The 27,161-nt window shown below is 43.6% G+C and overlaps 1 protein-coding gene across 2 annotated transcripts; it reads left to right on the top strand.

The window, feature by feature from the left end:
- The first annotated feature begins 629 nt into the window (after window positions 1-629).
- On the top strand, window positions 630-27,161 carry YBX3 (Y-box binding protein 3). 2 transcript variants are annotated; one of them, XM_042991761.1, is made up of 10 exons: window positions 630-1,120; window positions 5,127-5,190; window positions 6,237-6,270; window positions 8,772-8,861; window positions 10,411-10,533; window positions 15,539-15,742; window positions 21,798-21,895; window positions 23,724-23,895; window positions 24,588-24,687; window positions 26,588-27,161. In XM_042991761.1, the coding sequence occupies exons 1-9, from the start codon at window positions 856-858 to the stop codon at window positions 24,651-24,653; spliced, it is 1,116 nt and encodes a 371-aa protein (XP_042847695.1). In that variant the 5' UTR covers window positions 630-855; the 3' UTR covers window positions 24,654-24,687; window positions 26,588-27,161. The 2 variants fall into 2 exon arrangements, with proteins under 2 accessions (XP_042847695.1, XP_042847696.1); XM_042991762.1 differs by lacking the exon at window positions 15,539-15,742 and having other exon boundaries at window positions 633-1,120.

Raw genomic sequence — 27,161 nt, 5'->3', positions numbered from 1 at the left:
TTTATTCAGTCTTCCCCAAGTATAGTATTAAACACATTTCAGCGGCTCGTTACTTATTGCCATGAAATTGGTGTACGCTCTGATATGGACACCGATTCTCTGACGTTTGCACCTCAGTTTCCTCACCTGGGGATTGCAGGTGCAATTATCCCTAAGCTATTTTCCAGGGGTAAACGGCCAGAGTTTTTTGTTTCAGTTCTGTATTGTCGTGTCGGAAATAGTTCCTGGTGCTTCATAAACGCCGGATGAATACACAGCAAGGGCTTAAAAGCAAGGGTTTGGGGGACGAGAAGCGCAGCGAAACGTGGAAGCCGCGTTTTCCTTCGCGCAGGGGTCAGTTTCAGGCGTCAAGATGCTGCGGGGGCGGGGCTCCGCTGTCCGGCTCCAACAAAGGGCCGGCGGCGCGTGCTCCTCGGAAAAGTCCAGCCTGCCGTGCAAGGCGCGGAGTTAGCCTGGCTTTCCTGGACTCCTCAACTCGGCCCCTGCGCTCCCGTCCCGGGCGGATTGGTGGCTCGGAAAGGGCATCGGGCGCCTTTAAATGCTAATGAGAGTCGTGCCCAACTCCGAGGCCAACTTTCCCCACCCTCTTCCCTCCCCGGCCGGTGCGCCGCCTAGAAAAACTTGTGCGGGGCCATTTTTGGGGCAGTAAGATCGAGCGAGGAGCCCAAGAGCGAGCGCGCAGCCCGAGAGCTCGAGCCGCCTCCGCCGCGAGACCCCACCTCGGCCGCCGCCGCCTGCGCCGCGAGAGCCGCCACCGGCCTCCCAGAGAGCGAGCCCCGGCCGCCGCGACCTCCAGCCGCGCCAACCGCCGACCAACCGCCACCGAGGTGCCCGAGTGAGAGCAGAGGAGGCGGCATGAGCGAGGCGGGCGAGGCCACCACCACCACCTCCACCAGCACCACCCTCCCGCAGGCTCCGGCGGAGGCGGCCGCCGCGGCCCCCCAGGACCCCGCGCCCAAGAGCCCGGTGGGCAGCGGCGCGCCCCAGGCCGCGGCCCCGGCGCCCGCCGCCCTCGTCGCAGGAAACCCCGGTGGGGACGCGGCCCCCGCAGCCACGGGCACCGCGGCCCCCGCCTCTTCAGCCCCCGCCGGCAGTGAAGACGCGGAGAAAAAAGTTCTCGGTGAGTCAGGCCCCGGAGGGTGGGGACCGCTCCGAGTGGGGCGGGCGGCCGGGCACGTGCGGGCAGCGCCCGCCGCGTTTCCCACCGGGGGCGCCGGAGTGACAGCAGGGGGTCCCCAGCGCCCGGGGCCGCAGCCCGCCCGCCCTGTGGGGCTCCCGGGTGCGCGCGCGCCGCCCTGCGCTCCTCCCCGCCCGGTGCGCGCCTCTCCCGGTCCCGGGCCGGCGAGCTGGGGTCTTGACTTTTGTCACCTTAGGCGCAGGCATTGTGGCACCTTCCCGTAGTGGGGGGGGGCTACCTCGGTCCAAAGAGGAAAGGAGTGGCGGTCTGGGAGCGAGGACGCAGGGCAGGGATGGCCGTGGATGGAGGGGAGGGACAGACACGTGGGACGGGCACCGTGGAGCCCTCGCTGGGGATCGGGGGTGAGGGGAGGATTTCCCCCGGGGGGGGGGGACGGGGTAAGTGGGGGCCGGGGGACGGGCAGGGCAAGGTGGAAAGGCTTCTTGCTGAGAAGGCTCAGGTGTCTGTCCCTGACGCCCTTCCCACATGGGCACGGGAAAGACGCCATGCTTCTGTCGGCCACATGCCGGCGAAGGGGTGTTGCAATCCTCTCCGGGAAACTTGGGTCTCGGTCCCACGTCCTCCTCCCTCCCTGTGCCCACTGCTGCGCTCACCAATCGCTCACGCGTATTCTTCTTCCCGGACTGTGGGAACGCGCTCGGTGCAGCAGCTGAAAAAACTTGGTCGATAGCGTGGGTATGACGTTTGTTCAGAACACCCTTATCTTGGGACTTGTAACTTAGCAGAGCAGGTGGGAAGAGGTCTCGTTCAGGTTTGTGCGGGCAGAGCCTTCGAATGGTTTTCTGTGGTCCTTGTTGGCTTCGTCGTCTTACTTCAGCGTTTTCAGCCCTTCTGGAACGCCCTGTGAGGCCTTAAGCGTGTTTATGAAGCAGGTGGGTGGTGAAGAAACCCTCCAAAGGGTGCGTGTCTATGTCAGTCGCTCTTTTAAACAGGAAAGTTAAGAGATGGTGTCGGATGCTTCGGAGACATTTCCAGTGTTTGGGGCGGGGCGGGTTTGATCTGTCTGAGCCTTGCCTGCCCAATTTCGTGGGAAGAAAAGCGAATAATGTGAAGAGCGTGTAATACAACAGTTCCATGTTCCCTACCTTGAGAGGCCGGTTTCCTTGTTTTTTTTTTTTTTGTTTTTTTTTTTTTTTTTTCCCGGGGCTTTTTCTCAGTTGCTGGGGAGCGGCATGCTAAAACTAACCTGTGTAGGTTAAGAGAGAAACTTGCCCTCCTCTGCGCTGACAGCCTGGAACCTGCTTGGGATTCTTTCTCTCTCCCTCTCTCTCTGCCCCTCCCCTGCGCACGCGCGCGCACGCTCTCTCTCTCTCTCTCTCTCTCTCTCTCAGAAAAAATAAATAATAGTAATTAAAAAAAAAACAAAACAAAAAAACCCCCCACAACTTGCTCTTATTTTGCTGGACTAAAGGGGTACTTCAGTCTAGTCAGTATTCTGATTATTGTTTCCAACAAATGTTTCTGGGAGCACTTCTGTACAGAGTGAGAGAGACAGCCTCCCGTTTTCCAAAGCAGAGTTAAGATATACTCTTAACGGTGACTTATTTTGTGGACAGGAACTTTTGCAGGTTTTCCCTTGATCCTTGTACCCTTCTGGATCTCAACTGAACTGCTGGATTTTAAACTAAAGCAGGCATCTTGAAAGATGAAAGGAACAGAGAAATTAGTTCTCTTAACCACCAACTGCTATTAAGCCTCTCCCGCATCCCAGGTGATGAGTCTGGAGGTCTTGTATCTTTCTGCTGTAACTCCCAACTCTTAAAATGAAGGATGGCCTTCTACATGACATTTCAACACTGGCTGTCCCTGCCCAGAGTGTCCTGCCATCTCCTTCCCTCTGCCAGGCAAACACAGGGGTGCCTAAAATGTGCCAGGCACAGTGCTGACTGAAATGGAATTCTGGTTTTGGAGTCTTCCATTTGAGTTCCTACAAACAGTCCTTAGCCTCAGTGGATAGCCGTAGGCCGGAGAAAGTGGTTTCCCCGGGTGAAAGAAAACTTTCCTTCTAATAAACATTATGGAAGCCATATGGTCTTCCTCTGTCCCCCCTTCCTCCTTGTGTATGTGACGTGAAGGTATGGTTTTAAAGCAAGAAGTGTGCATGAATGTGTTTGACCCTGTGAAATTGTTGGGAGTGTTGGTGGAATTAGGAAAATTTAAAAATCTACACTGAGGAGTCAAAATAGCCTTCAGCCTGGTTTGAAGTTAGACTTGAAAACCATTTTTCATCTTTTTTTTGCTGTTCTGTTAGTGCTGCCTTTCTAATCAAGATTATTCCTTTAAAAGAGTTCCTGTCTTTATATTGTCCTAGGTCATTAATTTTGGGGCAAATGACAGGAGGCACAAAAACTCTATCACTTGAAATAACTTAAAAGTGTGACATAAAAGCCTATGGTTTATCAAAAATGGGCCTCTTCTGTGTGTACATTTAGATCTAAAACATAAATTTTTTTTTTCTTCCTTGACCTTCAAATTTCTAATTAAATGGTTTAAAACCGAACATTCCAAAGGTTCAGTCTCTTTGTTGGAAAGATCTTCCTCACTTGGAATTAGAGCTGGAGATTGCTCAGTCAGTGATGGGCTCTGAATGACTTTGGAGGCATAGATAGAGCTGGGTTGTTTTTTTTTTTCTTTCCTTTTTTTTTTTTTTTTCTTTTTACAAAGAGAGCTAAAATACTTCCTTAAGCATATCAATATAGCAAAACTCAGAACTGGCTCTGTCCACAACAAAACGAGTCCTAATTACTATTTTAGTCTTAAATTTGAAAACTGAATCCTCATTGTTTATCCTTGGAAGTTATAAAGTTTGTATCTCATAGAGAAGCAGCCCTAGTAACAGTTAATGCTGTTGCTTTCATTCTCTTCTAAGCGTTTTTTTTTTTTTTTTTTTTTTTTTTGGTTAGGTACTGTATTGTCAGATTTCCCGTTTCACTGAGTCTTGATAATCGCTTTATGCATTTCCTGAATTTAGACATAGGCATTTCCTAGAGGTTCTGAATTTGACATTCACAAGTGATTCAAAGGAGTCTTCTCAAATCATACTCGACGGCTGACATAAATATGAATGTACAAAGTACAAGTTCCAGGACCATCCTGTTCATTTAGATTCCTTCTCTTCAATTCTGTTGAAGTCTGGCATGGTACAGAAAGGGCCCTACTCAGCGATGGAAAGTAGAGACATTCAAGTTAAAGAGGGAGATTTTGTAAAAACAAAAACAAAACCCAAAAAAGGATGAGTTTGATTCTCCCCAACTGCAGGGAGCAGGGTAAACAATGAAACAGAAGCCCAAATTCATCACTATGGTTTGGAAAGGCCTGTTACCTCCTGTCTTGGGGTGGTGAGTACAGAACGGGTTGAGACAGCCTCAGTTCTATTATTACTCTTGACTCCTCTGATCGGCCCCCATCTGGCGGCTGGACAAGCTACTTTACGTCTTTGTAGATTAGCTAGTAACAGGGAGCTACTATTTCACTTACTAAAGTTTGCCCAATCTCAAAGTGCAAAAGTGATGTGTTAGGGTCATTGGTACTTGACCTTGTTTGTCTGCCTACATTCTCATTTCATTAGACCCTTCTTTGGCACCGGCAAAACTTTTCCATGCGAAAACTTTAATCGTAAAGAACGTTGTTTGTTTTTTCCGTGATGTCTTTCAATTGGAGTTATTGCAGAAATGTATAGACTTTCCGACCACTCCTTATGACTGTACTGAAACGTTTAACGAGGAAGAAAGCTGTAGGCTTCTGGAAAGCATTTTCCTATGGTGTCTTCCCTTGCTCCATTTTCTTTTCCTAATATATTTTAGAATTAAGCCTTTAATGGTTTCCTCCGGTATGTTTAGGCTTTATATAATGCTATCAAGACCTTAGCGATATGAGCTTTATCTCTTTGTAGGTCAGATACTAATTTATCTGCTTAATCTTATTTTAGCCACCAAAGTCCTTGGCACTGTTAAATGGTTCAACGTCAGAAATGGATATGGATTCATAAATCGGTACGTGCTTGTATCTCCGTACATGTTTTAAATGCATGCTTGCTTTGTGGCACCAGCAGTTTATAGATCCTTGACCAGACTTTTTAAATGGCTTATGTAAGTTTTTTTGTTCATTTTGTTTTCAGTTGATGGCTGGAGTAAGTTTTAAGATTTGTAAGCACTGTGACCATTCTCCTTTCTAAGCTAGTGGTTATTAAATATTAATTAAAATACACTTCCAGAGTATGGATAAATGACATGTTTTTAAACATCCAGTCATTAAAAGAAAATTGAAGGTGAGGGAGATAAAAGAGACATGGCAAGGGCCTTAGGACAATTGAGACCCTATCTGTAATTTCACAGATGGAGAAATGGAGTCTTAGACTGGTTAAGCAACTTTCCCAGGGTCACACAACTAGTGAGTAATTGAGCTAGATCTGTAACCCAGGTCTGGCCCAAGTCCTGCGTAGAAAGTGTAGTGTTTTCTTTAAACGACGGTAGCTTCTAACCCTATAGGAAGGAGAACGCAGCTGTAGACTGTTGGCAGTCTGGTGATGTTTTTACGTGATACAGTCATTCGCTTTGCCCGCACCGCCCCCCCCCCTTAAAAATTCCTTAATTTCTTCCTTAACTGATTTGGTGGGGGGGTGGGGTGAGTTAGGGCAGGGTGGTGGGGAGGGTGCTGTTTTAGGTTTCAGTGTAAGGAGAGCCTAATTCACAGCTGTGCCCTGTCCTTTTACTGTCTTGCTTTGCTTTTTACTGGGAAGGAAATCTCGGGCTCTGATTACATTCCACGTGATTTAGGAGGTGATGAGAGGGAAGGGATGTTTCTGTAGATTCTGTACACTTGGATCTAAGCACTGTGGTAATATGGAGGAGTATGACAGGGATCTTGCAGGTTTGGAAGTTTTTATCAGGGACCGATTCTGGGCTTCTAGGTTGAGGAGAAACAAAGATGTTATGTTGCCTTTTTGAGGTCTTGGGATCTAAACTCATAAAACATCTGTTCTTTTAAGTTTTTCCCCATATCTAGTACTTTCATTTGTGAACTTTTTGTCTTCTAACAGAAATGACACCAAAGAAGATGTGTTTGTACATCAGGTAAGAGGGATAATAAATGCTACATTTGCTGTGTGAAGAGACGGGTGTCTGTGACCTGCTCGTGTCCCTTTTCCAAGATGAAGTCCTGTAAACCATCATTCCACTCTAAACTCTTTGCATGGTTTTATTCTGGCAAGAGAGCACACTTGCACATTTTAAGATCGGCAGATAAACTCTTCTGTCCCATCATTTTAGCCTTTTATTTTTGCAGTCGAACGAAGTAATACTCAGACCAGTTGCTAATTTTTAAAGCCTTTGACTCCTTAGCAGAACTCTGTTCCCGTGTTACCATCTTATTTTCCTGATCTTGTGGTTCCCCTTCCGTGTTTGGCTGGAACTGATGTGGCTTTTGCCTGGGTGGGTGTTGGTTAAAGCTCTTCTCCCCGAGTGGCTCTGACTTGAAGTAAATAGCGCAGCAAAGCAGATGGTTAGGGTGTGTGTAGCCAGGACATGAGAAAACTCCCCAATGCCCAGGATAATCCTCACTCCTGTAAAAATGAGGCATGGTTAGCACATGTCCGGGTCAAAAGGTCCACATCCCTTTGGATTCGGAGATGTAGGAGATGGGTAAAATATGGGAACCATGGGCTTCTTGGCTACTGATGTCTTTGTCTTTCTTTACATTCCTGGCCTAGGATGCTCTTTATTTCATTATGCAGCCTGGACTTGTTTTACAATACAGGTTAAAAGAAGAGACGCCTGCCCTCGTTGTTCTTTTTGTATATTTATTTAATTTCCAGCCAATTGTCTCATATCTGTGGGGAGCTTAGTGTGTAACAGGAAAATACAGAGTCAGGTACTAAGACCAGTACCTACCTGCAGGGCTCTGTGAAGCAGCATCTGGTTTTCTTTGGTTTTGTTTCCTTCTGTTTTGGGTCGTGGGCGAATTGGAGTGGGAGTGGTGACTGGGGAGAGTAATATCTAAGATTAAGCTCTCTATTGTGGTTTCTGCTGTTTACGTTTCTGCTTGACTGGATGTATTTCAGTTGTGCCTAGATAATTTGAGATTTGTTGTTGTTGTTGTTGAGACCCAGTGACCTTTAAAGTTAAAACAGACTGAAAGAAAGTGTTTCTTCTCATACCTAGAGGTTAACAGGTAGACCTTTGGGGTTAAGCAGTCTGTGTTTGACAGCTACATTATAGGGACCTCACAAGTTTGTGTCCTGGTGGCCAGCATCATTAGCCTGCAAGTCTGTGACCTGATTCCAGCCCCCATGAGGTTGCGTGGTGAGTCACCTCCATGTGTTGAGGCCTGCCCCGTTGAACAGGAAAAAGGGAACGAGCCGGCAGGGAGGGGCTGTTTTTGGAATGGCTGAATGTGCTAACTGCGCGCAGATATCCTGCCCTGAGCCGCCTTTCTTCCTCCGTGGGTGAGGTCTCTGTGGCATTGGCTCCTCTTTTTCCCTCCTCCCTCCCACTCAGAGTAAGGGAAGGGCTGGATTACACATGCCTAATCGCTTTATAAAATAAGGTTGACCTAGTTCCATAGAAACTCAGAGCCCCTTTAACTATTTAGAGATACCAGCTAAAGAAATGGAAATTCTTTGCAGGAATTATTCTCCCCGCCACTGACCGAAAAGGGGAGGCCTTTTCATATGCAGATACTGAGGTGCTGGTGTTTCATGCAGCAGAACATCTCCATTAAACTTTTAATGTATTATCACAGAATGTGCAGGGATGAGTGAGATATGAATGGTGTGATGGGGAAAGTATTGGATAAATATCATATGGATACAGTGCAGGGATATGGATTCCCCCTACCCACCCTGCCTACCCGCCCCCCCAACCCATGCAGGCTGTATCTTTATGTCTTCAGCAAAATCCCTTACCAGCTTCATTGTTTTCCTTCTCCATAAAATGGAGGAAGGGGGAAAAGAGGCCAGATTATGATTATCAGTAACGTTTCGTTCCTGAGGTAATTTTGTGTGTTCCATCAGGTGTATTTATCCCCCCTGGCATTTTAAAATTCCTTTTCTCTAGTCTTCATCATCCCTCCTCTCCTTCGCTTCTTTTAAAATTCTTTTTGAGATTCTCTTGTCTGTAGATAGTTTCTCCACCTAAAAAGAAAAATAAATAAATAAAAAAATAAAATAAAATAAAATAAAAAATATATGTGTGTTTAAGCAGGACTTCATGAAGGCATCCCCCCTTTCCCCTCACCCATAGAGGTACAGTCTAAATCTTAGATGCCTGATAGCTTGAGGGAACTAATATTTCCAATTTCATGATCAGGCTGTAACGGAGGTGGGTAGTAACTGCACATCCTGTTGAATCCACCTACCAAGATGAATTTCAAAGGATACCACAAATTAAGAAAATGCGGAACATAGTTTTGCCGTGTTTTTGTTTTGTTTTGTTTTGTTTTTTATTACTGTTTTGAAGATCCAGGTGAGTGGGAGAGTAATTTCAAAAAACAATAACGTATGCAGTAAACTTGCGAGATGAAATCTGTGGCCAATATTGACATACTCTTCATTTAGAATTTTCTGTTCTCTTGACAGACTGCCATCAAGAAGAACAACCCACGGAAGTACCTGCGCAGTGTAGGAGATGGAGAAACTGTAGAGTTTGATGTGGTTGAGGGGGAGAAGGTGAGACTATTGTGGCTGGGTATCGAAGTGTGCTAGCACACGGTTTTCTTGCATAGTGAGTGGTCTCGCAGCCCCTTATGAATTAACATTATTTTGGATTTTTGACAGAAGTGACTTTTAAGTAGAAAATTTTTGATTACTGAATACCGCTATAAATGTTCTTTGATTGATTATAAGAGGAGGTTGTAATTTCTCAATAAATGATGAAGAGCCCTATTTAGTTATAGAGGGAGAAGCTAATTTTTTAAAAGTTAAAGGACGTATTTTATTTCGGTACCAAATGTATATTCCAGTGTAGATTAAAATTTTTATAGTATTTTTTTAATCCCTGCACCCAACATGGGGCTCCAACTCATGACCCTGAGATCAAGAGTCAAATGCTCCACAGACTGAGCCAGCCAGGTGCCCCATAACACTTATAGTATTAAATAGATAAAAGTTGCTTTGGGGAAAAAGATATCTTTTTTAAAGTTTACTTATTTATTTTGAAAGAGCACGAGTGGGGCGGGGTGGGGGGTGGGGGGAGAGACGGAGGGAATATCCCAAGCAGGCTCCACGATGAAAGTGCAGAAAGAGAGATCACATGACCTGAGCCAAAATCAAGAGTCGGATGCTTAACCGACTGAGCCACCCAGGCTCCACATTTATTTAATACAGAAACTTAAATGATTTCTTTACTAATGTGATCTCTCAGCTGTGTTGCAAACCTGGAGTCAAATCATCCACCAGCAAATGCTGACCTATAATGATCTCTGTTATCCCATCCAACTCTTAAAATTTTGTATTGCCAGGTTAATTTCACCTTCATATGTTTTCAGAACTTGAGGTTTTACAAATAGATGTTGAATGTGAAATATATTCTTTTGAATCTCTTTTGTCTGATTTTTTTTTTTATGTTTTTGAAGCATTATTTTATCTTTTATCTCCTTGTCCGTAAGAGAATAAGAACGCTGAGTGTGTTTGAAGGATACTAAGACGGTCTAAAGCAGCACTACATTTGTGGAAACGATGTCTTCTTACTCAATCCAGGACTCTTGTGTTGCTGCCGAGATGGAAGAAGTTTCCCTCTCAATAGCTCAGTGCTGGACAGAGCCACTCGAGCCCATGAAGAGCTGTTCTCTTAGTGCCTCTTAGAATAATCTAGGTTTCAGTGTTGTTCTAGGAAGATAACATCTCATTTTTTTTTCCCATGGAGAAATATTCTTCCTGGTCTAGCATTACTTCTTTCACAGTCGCATTACATTTACCGGTGTGTGTTCTTTAAAGAGGTACATACCGTTTTTGAACTTAGCATAACCAAACAAGAAGGGAGAGTTTAGGTTATGTGAGCAAAGAAACTACATTTATAATCAGGACACCAAGCACCTTGCTGATCTTATTAAGACTTGGGTGTGTATTTGAGATCACAGTAGGAATTGTGGGTACGTTCTGCCAGCTTTAACATTCTGACTGTCCCAGGCTGGTTTTTTATGGGGGGCAGGGGTGAAAGGGGTTAGTTGAGTTAGCTTCTTTTGATTTTGAGGCCGTCTTTGTTTGTCTTCTTTCTCAGGGTGCAGAAGCAGCCAATGTGACTGGACCGGATGGCGTTCCCGTGGAAGGGAGCCGTTATGCTGCTGATCGGCGCCGTTACAGACGTGGCTACTATGGCAGACGCCGTGGGCCTCCCCGTAATGTATGTTGTCTCAGTGCCTGAAAGAGTTCCCACGTGTAAAACGAAGTATACATACCTGCAGCAGATAAATGTATCTCCTTCCGGAGGCACAGAATGATTTGGTTTGGGAAGGGAAATTTGTAGTGCCCAGAATTCATCCATAGCCACGGGTCTCTTTGGAAACTGGCCATTCAGAAGTTGTATCAGTTTGTACGTATTTGGCTGCAAGTAACAGACAACTATCTTTTAAGAGGAAGGGCTTAATTAAGATAGGCTGTGCCAGGGTCGTCAAAAGGGCTTTCTCTTTATTTGGCTCTTTTATCTGGCCAGAACCTGGTCATGTGGCATTCACTGGCAAAGGGGAACGGGATTTCCATGATTGGCCTAAAGCTGTTCATCTCTTGGCATGAGCACTGTTGACCTCTAAGAAAAGAAGTGTTTGGTTGGCAAGGAGAATGGGGGATAGCTCAGGAATAGGCAAAAAACCCAGCACTGACCGCAAAAGTATTAATTTACCTCGATTAAGTAGCTGGTTTATTCAGCGTAGCATTTTCCCATTATTTTAATTTTTTTTTTTTCAACGTTTTTTATTTATTTTTGGGACAGAGAAAGACAGAGCATGAACGGGGGAGGGGCAGAGAGAGAGGGAGACACAGAATCGGAAACAGGCTCCAGGCTCCGAGCCATCAGCCCAGAGCCTGACGCGGGGCTCGAACTCACAGACCGCGAGATCGTGACCTGGCTGAAGTCGGACGCTTAACCGACTGCGCCACCCAGGCGCCCCCCATTATTTTAAAGTAAAGAAGCAGTAAGTGATACTCCAGATTTTTAGTTCTCTAGATTGGTAACAATCCAGGCGAAAGGGTTTACAACCGGGTCTGTCTGGAGCTTACTTAGAAGGCTCAGTTTGAAGCACACTCAAGGCACCCAAAAAGAATCCCATTCATTTGTGGTCATGAGGAGCCTGTTAAATTTGAATCATTTTTTGAGGTTTCTAGAATTAGTACTTGGGATTGGCACTTACAGAATAAGACTCGAGATGCTTTGTGAGCCCTAGACTATGACTTTGTGTATCATCCGAGGAAACCTTTTGAAAAATCCCACCAGAAAAGAAAGTCTGCAAAATGAGAATGATTTATTGTTATGCTTTCATAGATTTATATCTTTCCACTTACCTTAATGCTTTCCCTCTTCATTCTGTCATCTTCACACCCTGCCTAAGTTGATTTTTTTTAATGTTTATTTATTTACTTTTGAGAGAGTGTGCACACATGCAAATGAGTCAGGGAGGGGCAGAGAGAGAGGGAGACAGAAATCCCAAGTAGGCTCCATCCTGTCAGGGAAGAACCTGACACGGGGCTCGATCTCATGAATTGTGAGATCATGATGTGAGCTGAAATCAAGAGTTGGATGTTTAACCAACTGAGCCACCCAGGCGCCCCCCCCACCCCCCCGCCCGCCCTCCAGATTGGTTTTTTATCAGCTACCTGATGACCTCTTATTTTTCTTTCTGTATTTTTCTTTTTTTATTTTACTGCTATTTTATTTTTATTCTTTTTAAGTTTCTATTTTGATTCCCGTTAGTTAACATAGGTGTTACATTAACATGTTTCAGGTGTATCATCTAGTAATCCAACAGATACATACATCACCCTGTGCTCATCGTGACAAGTGCCCTCCTTCATCCCCATCACCTATTTTACCCATCTTCCCATCCCCTCATCTAGTTTTGTATTTTTCATACCCGTGTTTTGCTTATCTTACTGATTTTTTTTTTAAAGTTTATTTATTTTTGAGAGAGCACACACATGCGTGGGGACAGGGCAGAGGGAGAGAGAATCTTAAGCAGGCTCCACACTCAGTGAAGAGTCCAACGTGAGGAGTCCAAGGTGGGGCTGGATCCCACGACCCTGGGATCATGACCTGAACGGAGTTGGACGCTTAACCGACGAGCCATCCAGGTGCCCCCCTTATCCTGTTTGATTGTTTTTTGTTTTTTGTTTTTTTTAGCATTTATTTATTTTTGAGACAGAGAGAGAGAGCATGAACAGGGAGGGTCAGAGAAAGAGGGAGACACAGAATCCGAAACAGGCTCCAGGCTCCAAGCTGTCAGCACAGAGCCCGACGTGGGGCTCGAACCCACAGACTGCGAGAACCCACAGACTGACCTGAGCCGAAGTCGGACACTTAACCGACTGAGCCACCCAGGCATCCCGGGGCTCGAACCCACAGACTGCGAGAACCCACAGACTGACCTGAGCCGAAGTCGGACACTTAACCGACTGAGCCACCCAGGCATCCCTCCTGTTTGATTGTTAATAAAAACCTGTGCTGGAGGTGGCGAGTAGGAATGAGCTACTGTAGCATTTATTATATAGCATGTTAACTTTTCCAAGTTCATCAGATTCACAGAACTCTGGTTGTGATGGCAGTCGACCCTTGAATAACACGTGTTTGAATTGTGTGGGTCCACTGACAGCAGGTGTTTTTTGGTAAATACAGTACATGAATATAAATGTATTTTCCTTATGATTTTCTGAATAACATTGTCTTTTCTGTGGCCTAATTTGCTGTAAGAATACAGTGTATCATACACGTAACATACAAAATAAGTGTTAATTGACTGTATGTTGTCAGTAGGCTTCCAGGAAACAGTAGGCTTTTAGTTGTTACATTTTGGGGGAGTTTGAACACATGGGTTTTTGACAGCATTGGTGCCCCTAACCTTCTCGTTGTTCAAGGGGCAATTGTATTTTGATTATTACGTGAATTCAGAAGTAAAAGCGGTAGAAAAACGTTAGCAGTTTTTCCTTAAAGACTTTCCTCCTCAGCTGGAAATTGCAAAGTCCTGCGTGTGAAAGCTCCTTAGAAAGAAAACTTTCAAAATTCTGAAAGTATGTGTAAATGAAGGTTTTTTTGTTTTTGTTTTTGTTTTTTTTATTGGGATGTCCTGACATCCTGACAGCTTATTGACTCTCTCTCAAGAGCATGTTTGGCAAGGGTGGTGCCATTATACCTGTTTGGAAAGGTAATTAATGAAAGATTTGGCTGTATAAAACTCAAAAAGATAGAGAATAGCCTAAAAAGAAGAATAATGCAGTCTCACACTTAGTATTTTGGTGTATGATTTCTATGCTAATGTTTCTTTTTTACTTTTTTATGCCAATGTGTTACGTAGTTGTCAATTGTAGCTGGTACAGGTTTTATGAAGTGTACAATGGCTGGATTTTTCTGAAATTACTGGAGGTGGTAGCTGAAACTTTCACCTTTTGGGAATTTAGTTGCCTGTGTGGCTGATTCTGGAGTGTTCTAAATCTTAAATACCCTCACCCCCAAAAGAAATGGGTCATTATTTTATTAGTTTTTAATTTATTCATTTTTGAAAACTATAATTACTTCTCTTGACTGCCTTCTGTATTCGCATATCTATATCCTTTAGTGTGAGATTTGAAATAAATTCTTTGAGGGATGTTTGGCTATTTATATTTTTATATAAAATATTAGTATGTGATATATAGTAGCTTAAATATAGGAAAATGTGGGGTCGGTAGTTTCCTTTGTTAATAAGGCCTATATTTAGAAACTGCCTGTGTCTATTACTTACTACTATAAAAGTGCAATTAAAACTTTATTCCAAAGCCTATAAAGAAAATCATGCTGTAAGTCAGTGGTTCTCAAACTTACTGGTTTTTGGACCCATTTATATGTTTAATTATTATCGATGATACCAGAGGTTTTATGTGTGTTTATATCTGTTAGCAATTAGAGCAGACATTTAAGAGATATTTAATTGATTGTAAATAAGCTCATTACACATAAATATAAATAACATTTTTAATGAAAACTAGGCTTTTATTTTTATTTATTTTTTGATATTTTTAACGTTCATTTCTGAGAGAAAGAGAGCAAGGGAGGGGCAGAGAGAGGGACAGAGGATCTGAAGCAGCACAGCCCAATGCAGGGCTCAAACCCACGGACCGTGAGATCATGACCTGTGTTCAAGTCAGACACTTAACCGACGGAGCCACCTAGGCGCCCCTGAAAACTAGGTTTTTAAATTGAGTGAGAAGAGTGGTGTTGCTTCATATTTTTGCAGATCTCTACTTGGTTTAATAGAAGCCAGCTGGGCTTTCGTATCTCCTTCTGCATTCAGTCAGCTAAGAGGCTCTGTGTCCCTTTGGCTGTTTGGAGCTTCCATATACCCATGAGAGAATAAGAGTGGAAAGGGCAAATAGTATCCTTGCACCATTATAAGAATCGTTTGAACTGGGTACCCGCCCCCCACCTCTGAAAGGTTTTTGGAGACCCCAGCCACACTTTGAGAACGGCTCTAGGAAGTAGGACTCTTAGGACAAAACTGTTAATGCCACACAATGTTTTTTTTTCTTGCTTTGCCCTGACTCTGCCCCATTGGATGGCAGATGTTGGGAGACACACATTAGCTGGAGCTATTAAACTGTTAACAACCTTGCACATGTTTTCTTTGGTTGTTCAACTGATGATTCACCAATTCTTTTTTTGAGAGAGAGAGAGTGAGAGCATGCGTGGGGGAGAGGACAGAGGGAGAGAGAGACAAGAGGGGGAGGGAGGAAGGGAGGGAGAACGTGAGGCAGGCTCCACGCTCAGCACAGAGACTTACGTGGGGCTCAATCTCAGGACTCTGGGATCATGACCTAAGCCAAAGTCAGGAGCAGGGCGCTCAACCGAGCCACCCAGACACCCTCCCCAGCCCCACCGTTATTCACCAATTCTAATGAGATGACTCGTCAATTCATTATAGATTGATTGCTTTTGCTTTTCTGCTTCTTAATATTTTATCTGCCCAGATCTACTTTAATCTTAATGTAGTTTATCCCAGGTAATCACACGATAACCTGGGTTAAATGCATTTTGTCCGTATAATAGAGGGGATTATTCCCTTTGGGGGAGATTTTGTTTTTCCTTTGGTGATATTCATCCTGAGCAGTATTCTTTGGTTCTGTCCTTGCTGAAACTTCTTCTGAATCTCTGTTTCTTTGCTTGCTAGTACGCTGGGGAGGAGGAGGAGGAAGGGAGCGGCAGCAGTGAAGGATTTGACCCCCCTGCCACTGACGGGCAGTTCTCTGGGGCCCGGAGTCAGCTGCGCCGCCCCCAGTATCGCCCTCAGTACCGGAGGCGGTTCCCGCCTTACCACGTGGGACAGACCTTTGACCGTCGCTCACGGGTCTTTCCCCATCCCAACAGAATGCAGGTAAAATTGCACCTGGGACTTTTCTTCAGCCGTCCTCACCCCTCCGTCCTTCCTCTTCCTCCTCCTCCTCCTCCAACACCAGCCGCTGGAAATCAGACCTTGCTTGTGGCTTCCTGATGCTCCAAAAGCTGTGAGGCGAGGCCTTTAGTCTGTTCTTTCGGAGCAGCCATTCTAGTGACATTTTCAAAAGCATAACCACAGGAGCCATGCCCGTAATTGGGCACCCTGGGGACCACGGGACAGTTTAAAGTAGAGAGACAGGTGGTTATGCGTTTTAAGACTTTGAACTCTGAAGTCAGCAGACTTGGATTTGAATCTTGTCTCTGCCAACTTGAGTCTGTGAGCTTTTGCAAAAACTAAGTTAATTCTCATCCATTGAACGGGCATAATAACGTGCCTCTTCCATGGGGTCATGGTGATTAAATCAAAGGCGAAGATATTTAGCTCGGTGTCTTAGGATAGAGGAAATCTATAGAGTTTTTAATTTGCATGACATGGTGTTAGTAAGAAAAGCTATTGTAGATGGGGATTGTTGATGAGTTATTATTCCCCTTTTTTGCTGAAAAATACTGACAGAGCTATTGTGAACCTGACCTATAATCGATAAACATTGTAACACCTCTGCAGTTCCCCAAGAAACTTGGAAAACTTGGCATAGGACGTGATTTTTTGTTACCACTAGCTATAACTTTTTCCTCTTAGTGTCCTTGGTTTTTGTTTTCTGTTTTTCCACGAAGTGTTTTGACTGAACGTTATGTTCAGTCTGTTCTTTGCTACCCATCTCTTATCCCATCATGCATGACTATGTTCTTTCTACATTGCTTCTTGTTATTTCTCTTCTACTCTTTAACAGCTGTCCCTGACGAATGTGCTAAAAATAACGAGTAGACTTGCATATATGGAGAGACTGGGTACATGGGGCATAGTAGGTTTCTTTAGGGCAGCACTCTGGGCTTCTAGGAAATGAGAACAGGAAGAGTCAGGGAGATTGTAATACACATTTATTTTTAGGGCATTAGTAGTACTTTCCTGAAATAATCTTTCTTAGTATTTTGCACATCCGCACGTATCTTTTTTTGAGAACACGATTCTTTTCTATGTGGTTTAAAGTAAAGTATATTTTACCTTAGGAATTGAAGGTTCAGAGCAAAGGGATTCTTTAGTGCTATGTAGAACATCGTTTGCAGAAGCTGGTTGAAAACTAGTTTTGAAACACATGTGCTTATTCTGATAATCGCATGGAGTTGTTTTAACTTGAGCTGACTATCTTACCCATTCCATATATGAAATAAAAGCTGTCCTTAGATTCCTTCAGTATTTTTAGAATCTTTCTAATACATCCCATGCTTGGATGTTCAGACACTAAAGAAGTCTGCTTAAGGCAATCAGTAGCATCAAATGAAAATCCCTAAAACTCTCTTCCATAATAGCTAGGCTAATGGTTTAAAAGTATAGTGAGATCTCTAGGATGTTAAATATTGAGGTCAAATAGAAAAGTCTTTGGAAACATTTTTTACTGTATAAAAACCGAAACTGACACAACAGGGGAAAAAAATGATAATATACAGACCAATAGAATTTCCCTTCTGTACAAAGGACATGATATAGCATGATACATCAGTGACCACACGACTTCTGGTTTTTCAAAGATAATACCTATCTAGCTTAATTTGAATTTAATTTCTGCTTGGAAATTAAGTCGAATCGGTTACTGAACTAATAGCAGTATTTTGCCGTCTCTGAGAAAAGAACTGTATGATAGAGAAAAGGGAGCGAGCATGAATTATTTGGCACTGATGAAGTGGCAGACGTTTGAAATCCGTTCTCATTCAGTCTTCCCTGTAGCTTTATGAAATTGGCAGTGGTTTCCATATTTTTGTTGGTGTTGTCACAAATGAAGAGATTTGCATATTCTAAAAAATGGGCAACTTGTACCTAAGGTCCTGCGGCAGAAAGTTGTAGAACTGGATTCAAACTCAGCCTCTGCTAATGCTCTTCCCGTTCCAAAGTTCTAGTAAACTCTAGCCCTTCACACATGCTAATTGCTTTTCCTGTCTGCTTTTTGTGGATCAAGGTTCCTGAGGAAGCAGCAGCTTGGCCTGTTCGGAGAACTAAAGGGAGGCTCCTGTGGTGACAGTGTGGGCGAGGCCGAGGGGGGTAGGACGTGAGATTAGGGCGATGTCTTAGAGCAGATAGAGCATGTCTGGTAGACTGATAAGGACTGCTGACCTACTCCAAATGTGATGAGAAGCCAGTGAAGGGATCTCAACAGGGAAGACACATATTTAGGAGCCCATCGGACTATTTATGGAAGCTAGACCACAGGAGGCAGCAGTGGACGTGGGAGAGACCGGCTGCTATAATCCCCTGTGCGGAGATGGTCCTGCCGTGGATGAGAGTACTAGCAGTGGGGGTGTGCTCAGTGGTCACATTCTGGCAATATTTTAAACCTAGACGTGACGGCATCTGATGATGGAGTGAATGTGTGGTGTGAGGCGTAAAAGATACCCCGGTGGTTTTTGATTTAAGCAAATACGGGAAAACAATAAAGATTGGGTTTAGGGGAAAGGTGAAAACCATCTGGAGATCTTCCCTTCCCCTCTGCCCCCCCCCGCCACCCCACCCCCCCCCCCCACGTTAAATTTTACCTCCGAGTGGAGATGTGAAGTAAGTAGGCAGAAAAATAAAACGCAGCCAAGAGGGAATATGTGGCTCGAGTTAGGAAGGTGTAATTTTAGATAAGGTGGCTACAAAGTCTTTGGGCTCATGTTTGAGAAGAGGCCTACGTGAAGCGAGGGAGCGAGTGTTTTAGGTCCTGGGAGAAGCCACGAATGGCCGAGGGAAGGGCAGGGACAGGGGCCAAAGGGAGCCTGAGGAGGGGAGACGGGACCAGGTGCGAGTTTGAAAGGTCTGGCGCAGGATGGGATGAACTCCAAAGTGGGTGTAGGTGGAACACTGATCCTAGGACTGAGTCCTGGGCATACCAGCTTCCTCCAAGATGAGGAAGATGAAGAGTCTGGGATGATGAGAAGGAGCAGATAGGGAGAACATATTTCCAGAAGGAGATGCCGTGTCAAGTACTGAGGAGGAGAGGAGGGAGTTAGACTGCGAGTGGATTCCTGTTGTTGGTAACTTGGGAGTTAGTGGTCCGGTAAGGGCAAGTCTGATTAGCATGAGTTCAAGAGAGGGAGAAGAGGTCTCCTATTCTCCTTTGAGGAGGTTTCTGTGGTGGTTAGTTAGTGGTGGTGGTTTTCCTTTCGTCTGTCTGTAAAGGAACTCAAATGGGGCAGTAGCTGGGAGGAGGCTGTGGGGTCAGAGCAGGGTTTTTGTTTTTGTTTGGTTTTGAGATGTAGTGAGTTCTCTCCTGGCCTCCCAAGCCCTCTCTTCACCAACAACTTTGTGAAAGCCGTTATAGGTGGACAGATCAAGTATGCTCTACGTGCACACACATATACCCACGTTTATATATGTGGAACTCATGCTGTGTGTGTACATATATGTATTTGTGTATGTGTGTTCCTTATTTCTGTCTCCAGAAATGGCCTGAAATCAGTGACTCCTTAATAACATTGAGCATACCTGTCCTCCAGTGTTTTGTCTCTAAATACCATTCTCCAATAAAAAGAAGCTCTCTTGGAGAAGTGGCTGATTTCAGAGCTGGGCCAGAGAAAGTACAATATGAGCCCAGAACATCTTGTTGTGCCAAAACGCAAGAAAGTACTCAAAGAATGTTGGAGACATGTCAGAGGGACAGGAGCCAGTTTGAAAGGGTTCCCATTGGCCAGTAATGATAGTAACAGATTATAACTCATTGAATAAAATAGAAAACCATGAGTCTATGCAGATATAAATACATAAATGGATATATTGAGAACTTGATGAGGAATGAAACATTTACACACTCTGAACGTACTGCTCCAAATCCTCACTAATTACAAAGAGGAGAAGAGTAAACGTACAGCAGAGTAGGCTTGCCAGATACTACCTTAACTACTTCTGAACTTGAACGTTGTCAGTAACGGCACAAATTGAAACCATCTGCCGCCCAACGGGATGCGATGCGAAGGGTGCGGTGTGACTTTATGGCTTCCCTGCCAGATACACAGGAGCTAAATCATGAGGAAACACCAAACAACCCCCAAGCTGAAGGATAGCGTATAAAATAACTGGCCTCTAATTTTTAACAGCCTCAAGGTCACGAAAGCCAAGGAAATGTCAAAGAACTGTTTCAGGCAAAGAGTTAAATTCAAGGCATGGTTCTGAATGGGTCTTGGCCATCAGGGACATTACTGGGACAACTGGTGATACTTGAACTGGGCCTGAGGATTAGATCTTGTACTTCCAACTGTTTTGTAAGTTTGTGATTGTATTGTAAGAATTGCAAAAGATGGGTGCCCTTTCAGCATGTTTATGCACCTGGATGGAAATGATGGAATAGAGAAGGGGGGAAAAGTACACAGTGAAGGGGAGGAGGGATAGAGAGTTTAAGTGTTCTAGGAGGTGAGAGAGGGGTTGGCTTTGGATATGAGCATAGACCACTTACGCAGGGTTAGGAGAGAGAAGAAAATGACAGCAAACACGTAGGTGGGTAGATTTGAGAGTGAAAGAATGTGGAAATCCTTTGCTGATGGCTTTTCTTTTCCTGGTGTAACATGGAGAAGTAAAGGATGTTAGTGTTGAGAAAAAAAGGTTAAGATGTGGCTGTGTTATAAAGAATTTTGGAGATGTCTGGTGGGTTTTCTTGTTTGTTTTTAGTTGTCTTTTCCTTTGGAAGTTGCACAGTAAATAAATTTTGTACCCCCAGTTTGAAAGAAGTTTATCATCAAGGAAGTATGATTTTGTTTTTTAAAAGATTATAATTAAATGCAAAGAGACGGAAGGAAGCAGTCAGAAGCGAAGGTGTTAAGAGGTGTGGGAGAACGTTTAAACGTAGAAACCATTAATGGTTGAAGGGATACCCTGTTCATAGAATTAGTGGATCTGAGTTTGAAAGGGGGAAGAGATTCTCATTGCTCAAATGTAGCATATCATTCTCTTTCTTTCTTTTTTTTTATTTAAAAAAAAAATTTTTTTTTAACGTTTATTTATTTTTGAGACAGAGACAGAGCATGAACGGGGGAGGGTCAGAGAGAGAGGGAGACACAGAATCCGAAGCAGGCTCCAGGCTGTGAGCTGTCAGCACAGAGTGCGACGCAGGGCTCGAACCCACAAACCATGAGATCATGACCTGAGCTGAGGTCGGACGCCCAGCCGACTGAGCCACCCAGGCGCCCCCCCCCCCTTTTTTTAATGTTGTATTTATTTTTGAGACAGAGAGACAGAGCATGAGCAGGGGAGGGGCAGAGAGAGAGAGCGAGACACAGAATCCGAAGCAGCTCCAGGCTCTGAGACGTCAGCACAGAGCCTGATGCGGGGCTCGAACCCACAAACCGCGAGATTATGACCTGAGCCGAAGTCAGACGCTTAACTGACTGAGCCACCCAAGCGCCCCTCATTCTCTTTTCTTTTATAATAATGGGTCCTTTTTTCTTTTTTTTCATGGTAAGAGATGAATGGAACATTTCAAAGTGTTTAAATTAGTATTATCAAATAAGACTAAGAGCTCTGTGATACACAAAAGTCTGTTGTAGTAGAAATAAGTTTTTCTTTCCTATCATTCACAAAGATCTAAATCATTGAACAGTTCACTGTTAAAGTTGAGGGTTCTCGGCTTGATTATGAAGCATTTTACTTTTTACTTAAAAAAAAAAAATCTGATGGGACACCTGGGTGGTTCAGTCGTCTAAGTGTCCGACTTCGGCTCAGGTCATGGTCTCGTGGTTCGTGGGTTCGAGCCCCGCGTAGGGCTCTGCGCTGACAGCTCAGAGCCTGGAGCCTGCTTCGGATTCTGTGCCTCCCTCATCCTCTGCCCCTCCCCCACTCACTCTCTGTCTCTCTCAAAAATAAGGAAACATTAAAAAAAATTTTTAAAAAAATCTGAATGCAACTGTGTGCTCTGTGTCTCTTCTGTCTGGTCGTATGACATTGACTTTCAGCTCTGACTGCCTTCTTGTAGGCTGGTGAAATTGGAGAGATGAAGGAGGGAGTCCCAGAGGGAACACAACTTCAGGGACCGGTTCATCGAAACCCAACTTACCGCCCAAGGTACCGGAGGTATGTGACATTGTTCCCTAACAGCCAGTTGAAGGACTTGAGAGAGACAGCATAATGGATGAGACTGTTGGGGGCCTGTTGTATGGATCTATTATTGGAAGATCCATTGGAAGAAGTGGCTGCTTCGACTGGAGGTCTAAGGATTAGAGGGACTCTGCAGTGTGTTTTCCAACGGCCATGGGACATGTCCCCCCTATTTAACAAAATATTTTGGTATCCTTGTGCAAAACCATTGGTTTGTATGGTTAGCTGTGATATGATATAGATGAATACTTAATTTTTTTGTTCTATTGAATGAAACAAACAAAATTAATTGATGGGTCGTTGTTCAGTGGCTGTGCCAGAGAAAGGAGGAAGTGAGTGCCAGCCAGCGTGTGGGGTACTGAATAGTCCCATCACGAAGGCAGTCTGGGGGTTAAGTCAGGCTACAGATCAAATTGTGTGTATGTTCCCACCTTGAAGTTAGTAGCTGTGTCTCCTTTGGGAGGTTCCTGGACTCTTAAGACTTACTTACCAGGTCTATAAAAATGGACATTAAGGAATATTTTACAGTTTTTAAAAGTACTAACGAATCTAAGCTAACGGTACCTGATATATATATAGTAAGCCCTCAGTAAATATTAGATACTGTTACTACACCACCAATGGTATTCATATTAGTGAAGGAGTAGGTTTTTGTGCTTCATGCCTTGTGAAAACTGAATTGAGCTCGACTCCCTCAGAACCTTTTAAAGCTCTTTGTATCATAAGCCTTCCTATTCCTTTTCCTGGTCCTTGATGTAAGTGAAGAAAGTAGACCTTCACTCCTGATCGATATTTATACGACCTGGAGGTTTGGCAACATGGGTTTATTGAAAGGAGAATATATTATTTTGGGAAAGGATTTATGCCAGTCTGTGTCCTTTTCCTCACAGGATTCATTCCAGTTGTAGACATAATGACTCTTAACGATTAAATACTAAGAACTTCCAAAATAAGAGGTTTCACAGAAGTGCCTTAACAAAAACAGAAAGGAGACAGTGGTTCCAGCCCGGTCAATCCCTGGCTGTGTGATCTTGGGAAAGTTACATTTGACTTTTTTCGACCTGTAAAAAGCAGCATTTCTCTATGGTCCAACCAAATACTTAACCTCTCAACACCTCTTGATTTTTCTCACTAGAAATCCAATGTACAGAATTAGCATTGAAATTAAATGTTTAACCCAAAAACATACCAGCACAGACTCTGGCACAAAGTTATGTTAGAGTTCCTTCCGTGTTTAATCCCTCCAGGCTCCACTAAACTCAGTTCATGGAGGGCAGGTACCAGGAGCCACTCTTCTTTTATAATTTTACTATCTGTGCCTATCAAGTGCCTGGCAGGACCATGATATGTGTCCAGAGTATGTTTATTCACTACAAATAGGTATTCAGGTGAAGAGGGAAAATGGTGGAAAAATAGGGTTTTTTCCACAAAATCTCTGCTCCATTTGCTGCAGTAGCCTGTGTATAATTCTTTTTCTTTTGTTTGTTTAATGTTTATTTTTGAAAGAAAAAGTGTGAGCGGGGGAGGGGCAGAGAAAGAGGGAGACACAGAATCCTAAGCAGGCTCCAGGCTCTGAGCCGTCAGCACAGAACCTGATATGGGGCTCGAACCCACGAACCGTGAGATCATGACCTGAGCCAAAATAGGGAGGCTTAACCGACTGAGCCACCCAGGCGCCCCAAGCCTGTGTATTCTAGCAATAAATACCGATCACTTGACTTTTTAACCTTCAAAAATAAAGATTATTCTTGTGGCCCCCTGTCCTGTTGCACTGTTGTCTTTTCTTTTGCATTCTTTTCTCTAGAGGCCCTCCTCGCCCCCGACCTGCCCCAGCTGTTGGAGAGGCTGAAGATAAAGAGAACCAACAAGCGGCCAATGGTTCAAACCAGCCATCTGCTCGCCGTGGATACCGGCGCCCATACAACTACAGGCGTCGCCCCCGTCCTCCTAATGCTCCTTCACAAGATGGCAAAGAGGTAAATCCAACCAGCCGGAAGGGGATGTTGCCACATCGTCCTTAATCACGTCAAACTTTATTTAGTGTTCCATCCTAAGTGTGGTTTGATAACCTGCCAACTGGCAATCATATAACATTTTATGTTATCATTATATTACATATGTATTTATATTTACAAATCATATAAATGTTTATATATTAAGGTAATATGTATATAGCATTTATAGGTATTCTATATATAATCTGTATATGAAAGGTAATATAATATTTTTAATATTTTAGTTAAGATCTATGCATCTATATATTATGGAGAAAGAATGCCCTGTACATAACATAAACAAACATTTGAGTTCAACTAGTTATTCTCTGAAAGGATTATGCATACTAATGGAGATTCAGAATTAAAATGTTGAAGGCTCTCCGAACGTAGGACAGCATGTACAGAGAGGAAGCTCTCTCTAAGCAAGTATTAAAAGCAATTGTGTATCAGAGACTTTGTTGCGGAGAGTGGTGGTGTTTAATTGCCATTTATTGGCCATTCTTCTCTGACACTAAATTTTCACTCCCACTTACGAATAGTTAATTTTGCAGAGTGATTTACCTTCGTAAGCAGGAAGATCCTAACTTTTGAGACCTTTTAGTCTTGAACTTTCCATTGTCACCTGGGTCGATTAATTTCCGGACTGTGGTTTTGTTTCGTGTCTTACTTAGACCAAGGCAGGCGAAGCGCCATCTGAGAACCCCGCTCCAGCCACCGAGCAGAGCAGTGCTGAGTAACACCAGGCTCCCCAGGCACCTTCACCATCAGCAGGTAAGAGCTCGGGCAGCCCGGGCCTTGAGTCGATTTTTTTTTTTTTTTTTTAATGTTTATTCATTTTTGGGAGAGAGAATCAGCATGAGCGAGAGAAGGGGAAAGAAAGAGGCAGACACAGAGACCAAAGCAGGCTCCAAGCTCTGAGCTGTCGGCACAGAGCCTGGCACGGGCCTCGAACTCACGAGCCATGAGTTCATGACCTGAGCTTAATGACGTGAGTCGGACGCTTAACCCACTGAGTCACCCAGGCGCCCCTGATATTTTAAGTATTGTTGATTTCAGTCTGAGCCAGTTCTGTGGTTCATCTGGATCAGCCATCATCTCCTTTAGGACTCCGGAGAAAGAGCAGTTTTAGTGGTTAAATATGGGATTTGACCTTACTTTGCTAGGTTTTGGGGGGCATAAGCATTTGACAGTTATTGATGGTCATTTTTTTTCTCTAGACATAATTTTTAATATTAATACCTCTTAACTTTTGAAAGTTTTACTTTTGTGACACCTAGTGGCCAGTTTGAACAGGAGACTGATCTACAGAATAAACTAGAGTATTTTTTTCCTTCCCTTCTCCCTTTGATAACTAACACAATTGATTTTGAGGCCGTGCAGTATAACGAGCGAGAGCCAAGAGGTTTATGTACTCAGTGCGGGAGCCACTACTCATTTGCTGGGTGATACTGAGCAGTTTGTTTATTCTCTGCCCCAGCAATGTCTGCTGCTGGTAAAACAGGGATACCAACTAGACTTACTCACCAAGTGTTGTTGCAAAGATTTAGTGAGATAACATGTGTAAGGTGCTTAATCAGGGCGTGGTGAAGCATAACCTCCCCGTACAGGTTAGCTTGTCTTTATTGATGTTTCCTGCATTTCTGTTTTCTTGGTAAAGATCTTAGAAACTTTCAGTATAGAGGTAGAAATAGAACTAGACTGACCCAATTGTAGAGCCACTCCTAAAGGAATTTATAAGCCATAGTTGTTTTCTTTCTGGGTTTTTCACCTACTAACTCCTGGGGCTTAAATTTTTGAATATTTTTTGGTTGTTGTCCTTTGCATTAAATAAAAAATACGCTTTTAGTTAAAAGAGGCTGTAAAACTCACAGCCTTCCATCAGGTAGACATTTGCTGTGCTGGGAATATTCAGTTTTATCTCTAGGTTGTGTGGACAGTATCATAGAAATAAACTCCCTATTTAAATTTGCTTGCATTAACTGACTTAGAATTATGTATCAGTCATTTGGCTATAACCTTCTACTTAGTAATGTTATTTCTGGGTATTGCTTCTAAGGTAATAATCCAAAGTACAGGGCAACAAATATTTGTACTATTTATAACTTGTCTAACGTTGGGAAGTGGCTCAGTGTTGGGTTTGTTCACGTTAGGAGATATCATGCAACCACCAAAATAATTATGAAGAATTATGGATGCCGTAGTATCATTTATTTGAAAAGGCGTCCTGATGGTAATTTTCTTTTATATAATTTTAAAAGAAATGTTGGAGAGAGAGAGAGTGCACATGAGCAGGGGAGGGGTGGAGAGAGAGGGTGAGAGAGAGAATCCCAAGCAGGCTCTGCGCTGTTAGCCTGATTCGGGGCTCAGTCTCATGAACTGTGACATCATGACCTGAGCCGAAGTCAAGAGTCAGATGCCTAACTGATTGAGCCCCTCAGACACTCGCTTTCATATAATTCTATAAAATTTTTACTATGTACTGAATGTTCTGGTTTACACAAATGTTGTATTAAATGTGTAGGGTTACAGATCTGTAGATGTGAGAATAGATTATGTGTAGACCTTCTGAAATACTGTCTCTTGAATTACATGAAAAGCATACTTTTTGCCTTTTTATTCTTAAACTCTTGGTCATTTTGTCACTCTGAGTTTGGTTTCATTTTTTTTCCAGGTGACCTAAGGAAATTAATGACCATTAGAAAAAGAAAGCACAGAGCAGACCGTGACCTTACCAACACCAAAGAGACATGCAAGCAATAATGTGGAAGAGTCATGACCAAGATGTGGACATTAGAACGTTTACTATTCTTTATGAAACAGACAACTATGAAAGGGAAATGTCAGCCAAGTTTCCTAGCCAGCTGAGATCCGGGAATGCCTGCACACAAGACGAGAGAGCAACCTCCCCAGTTTCAGCAACCACTAGGTTTATATTTTTTTTCCTGGTTTTTACTGTTTTGGTAATATGAATTCAAAGAAGAAATATTAATACCACATGGGGAGAACCCCAACCAAAGAAATCTGAAATATATAGTAAATGCTTTTTTTCCCCCCTTTTTTGTTCATTTTGGATGCTGGTGCTAAACTTCCAAGTGTCGTGATTTAAAAAGAAATTTTATGCCCTTCTTATTTATTTCTAGGATGAGGGGAGGATAACATTTTTGCTTTCTTACGTGACTTGCTAAAAATGTGCAGTATGGAGTTCCTCAAAAATAAAATTTTTACCCTTGAAAGGAAATGATGTA

This window comes from Panthera tigris, chromosome B4, assembly GCF_018350195.1.
Source record: "Panthera tigris isolate Pti1 chromosome B4, P.tigris_Pti1_mat1.1, whole genome shotgun sequence".
NCBI lineage: Eukaryota > Metazoa > Chordata > Mammalia > Carnivora > Felidae > Panthera > Panthera tigris.
The sequence above is the reverse complement of the archived record's forward strand: the minus strand, read 5'-3'. Positions and strand labels throughout refer to the sequence as shown.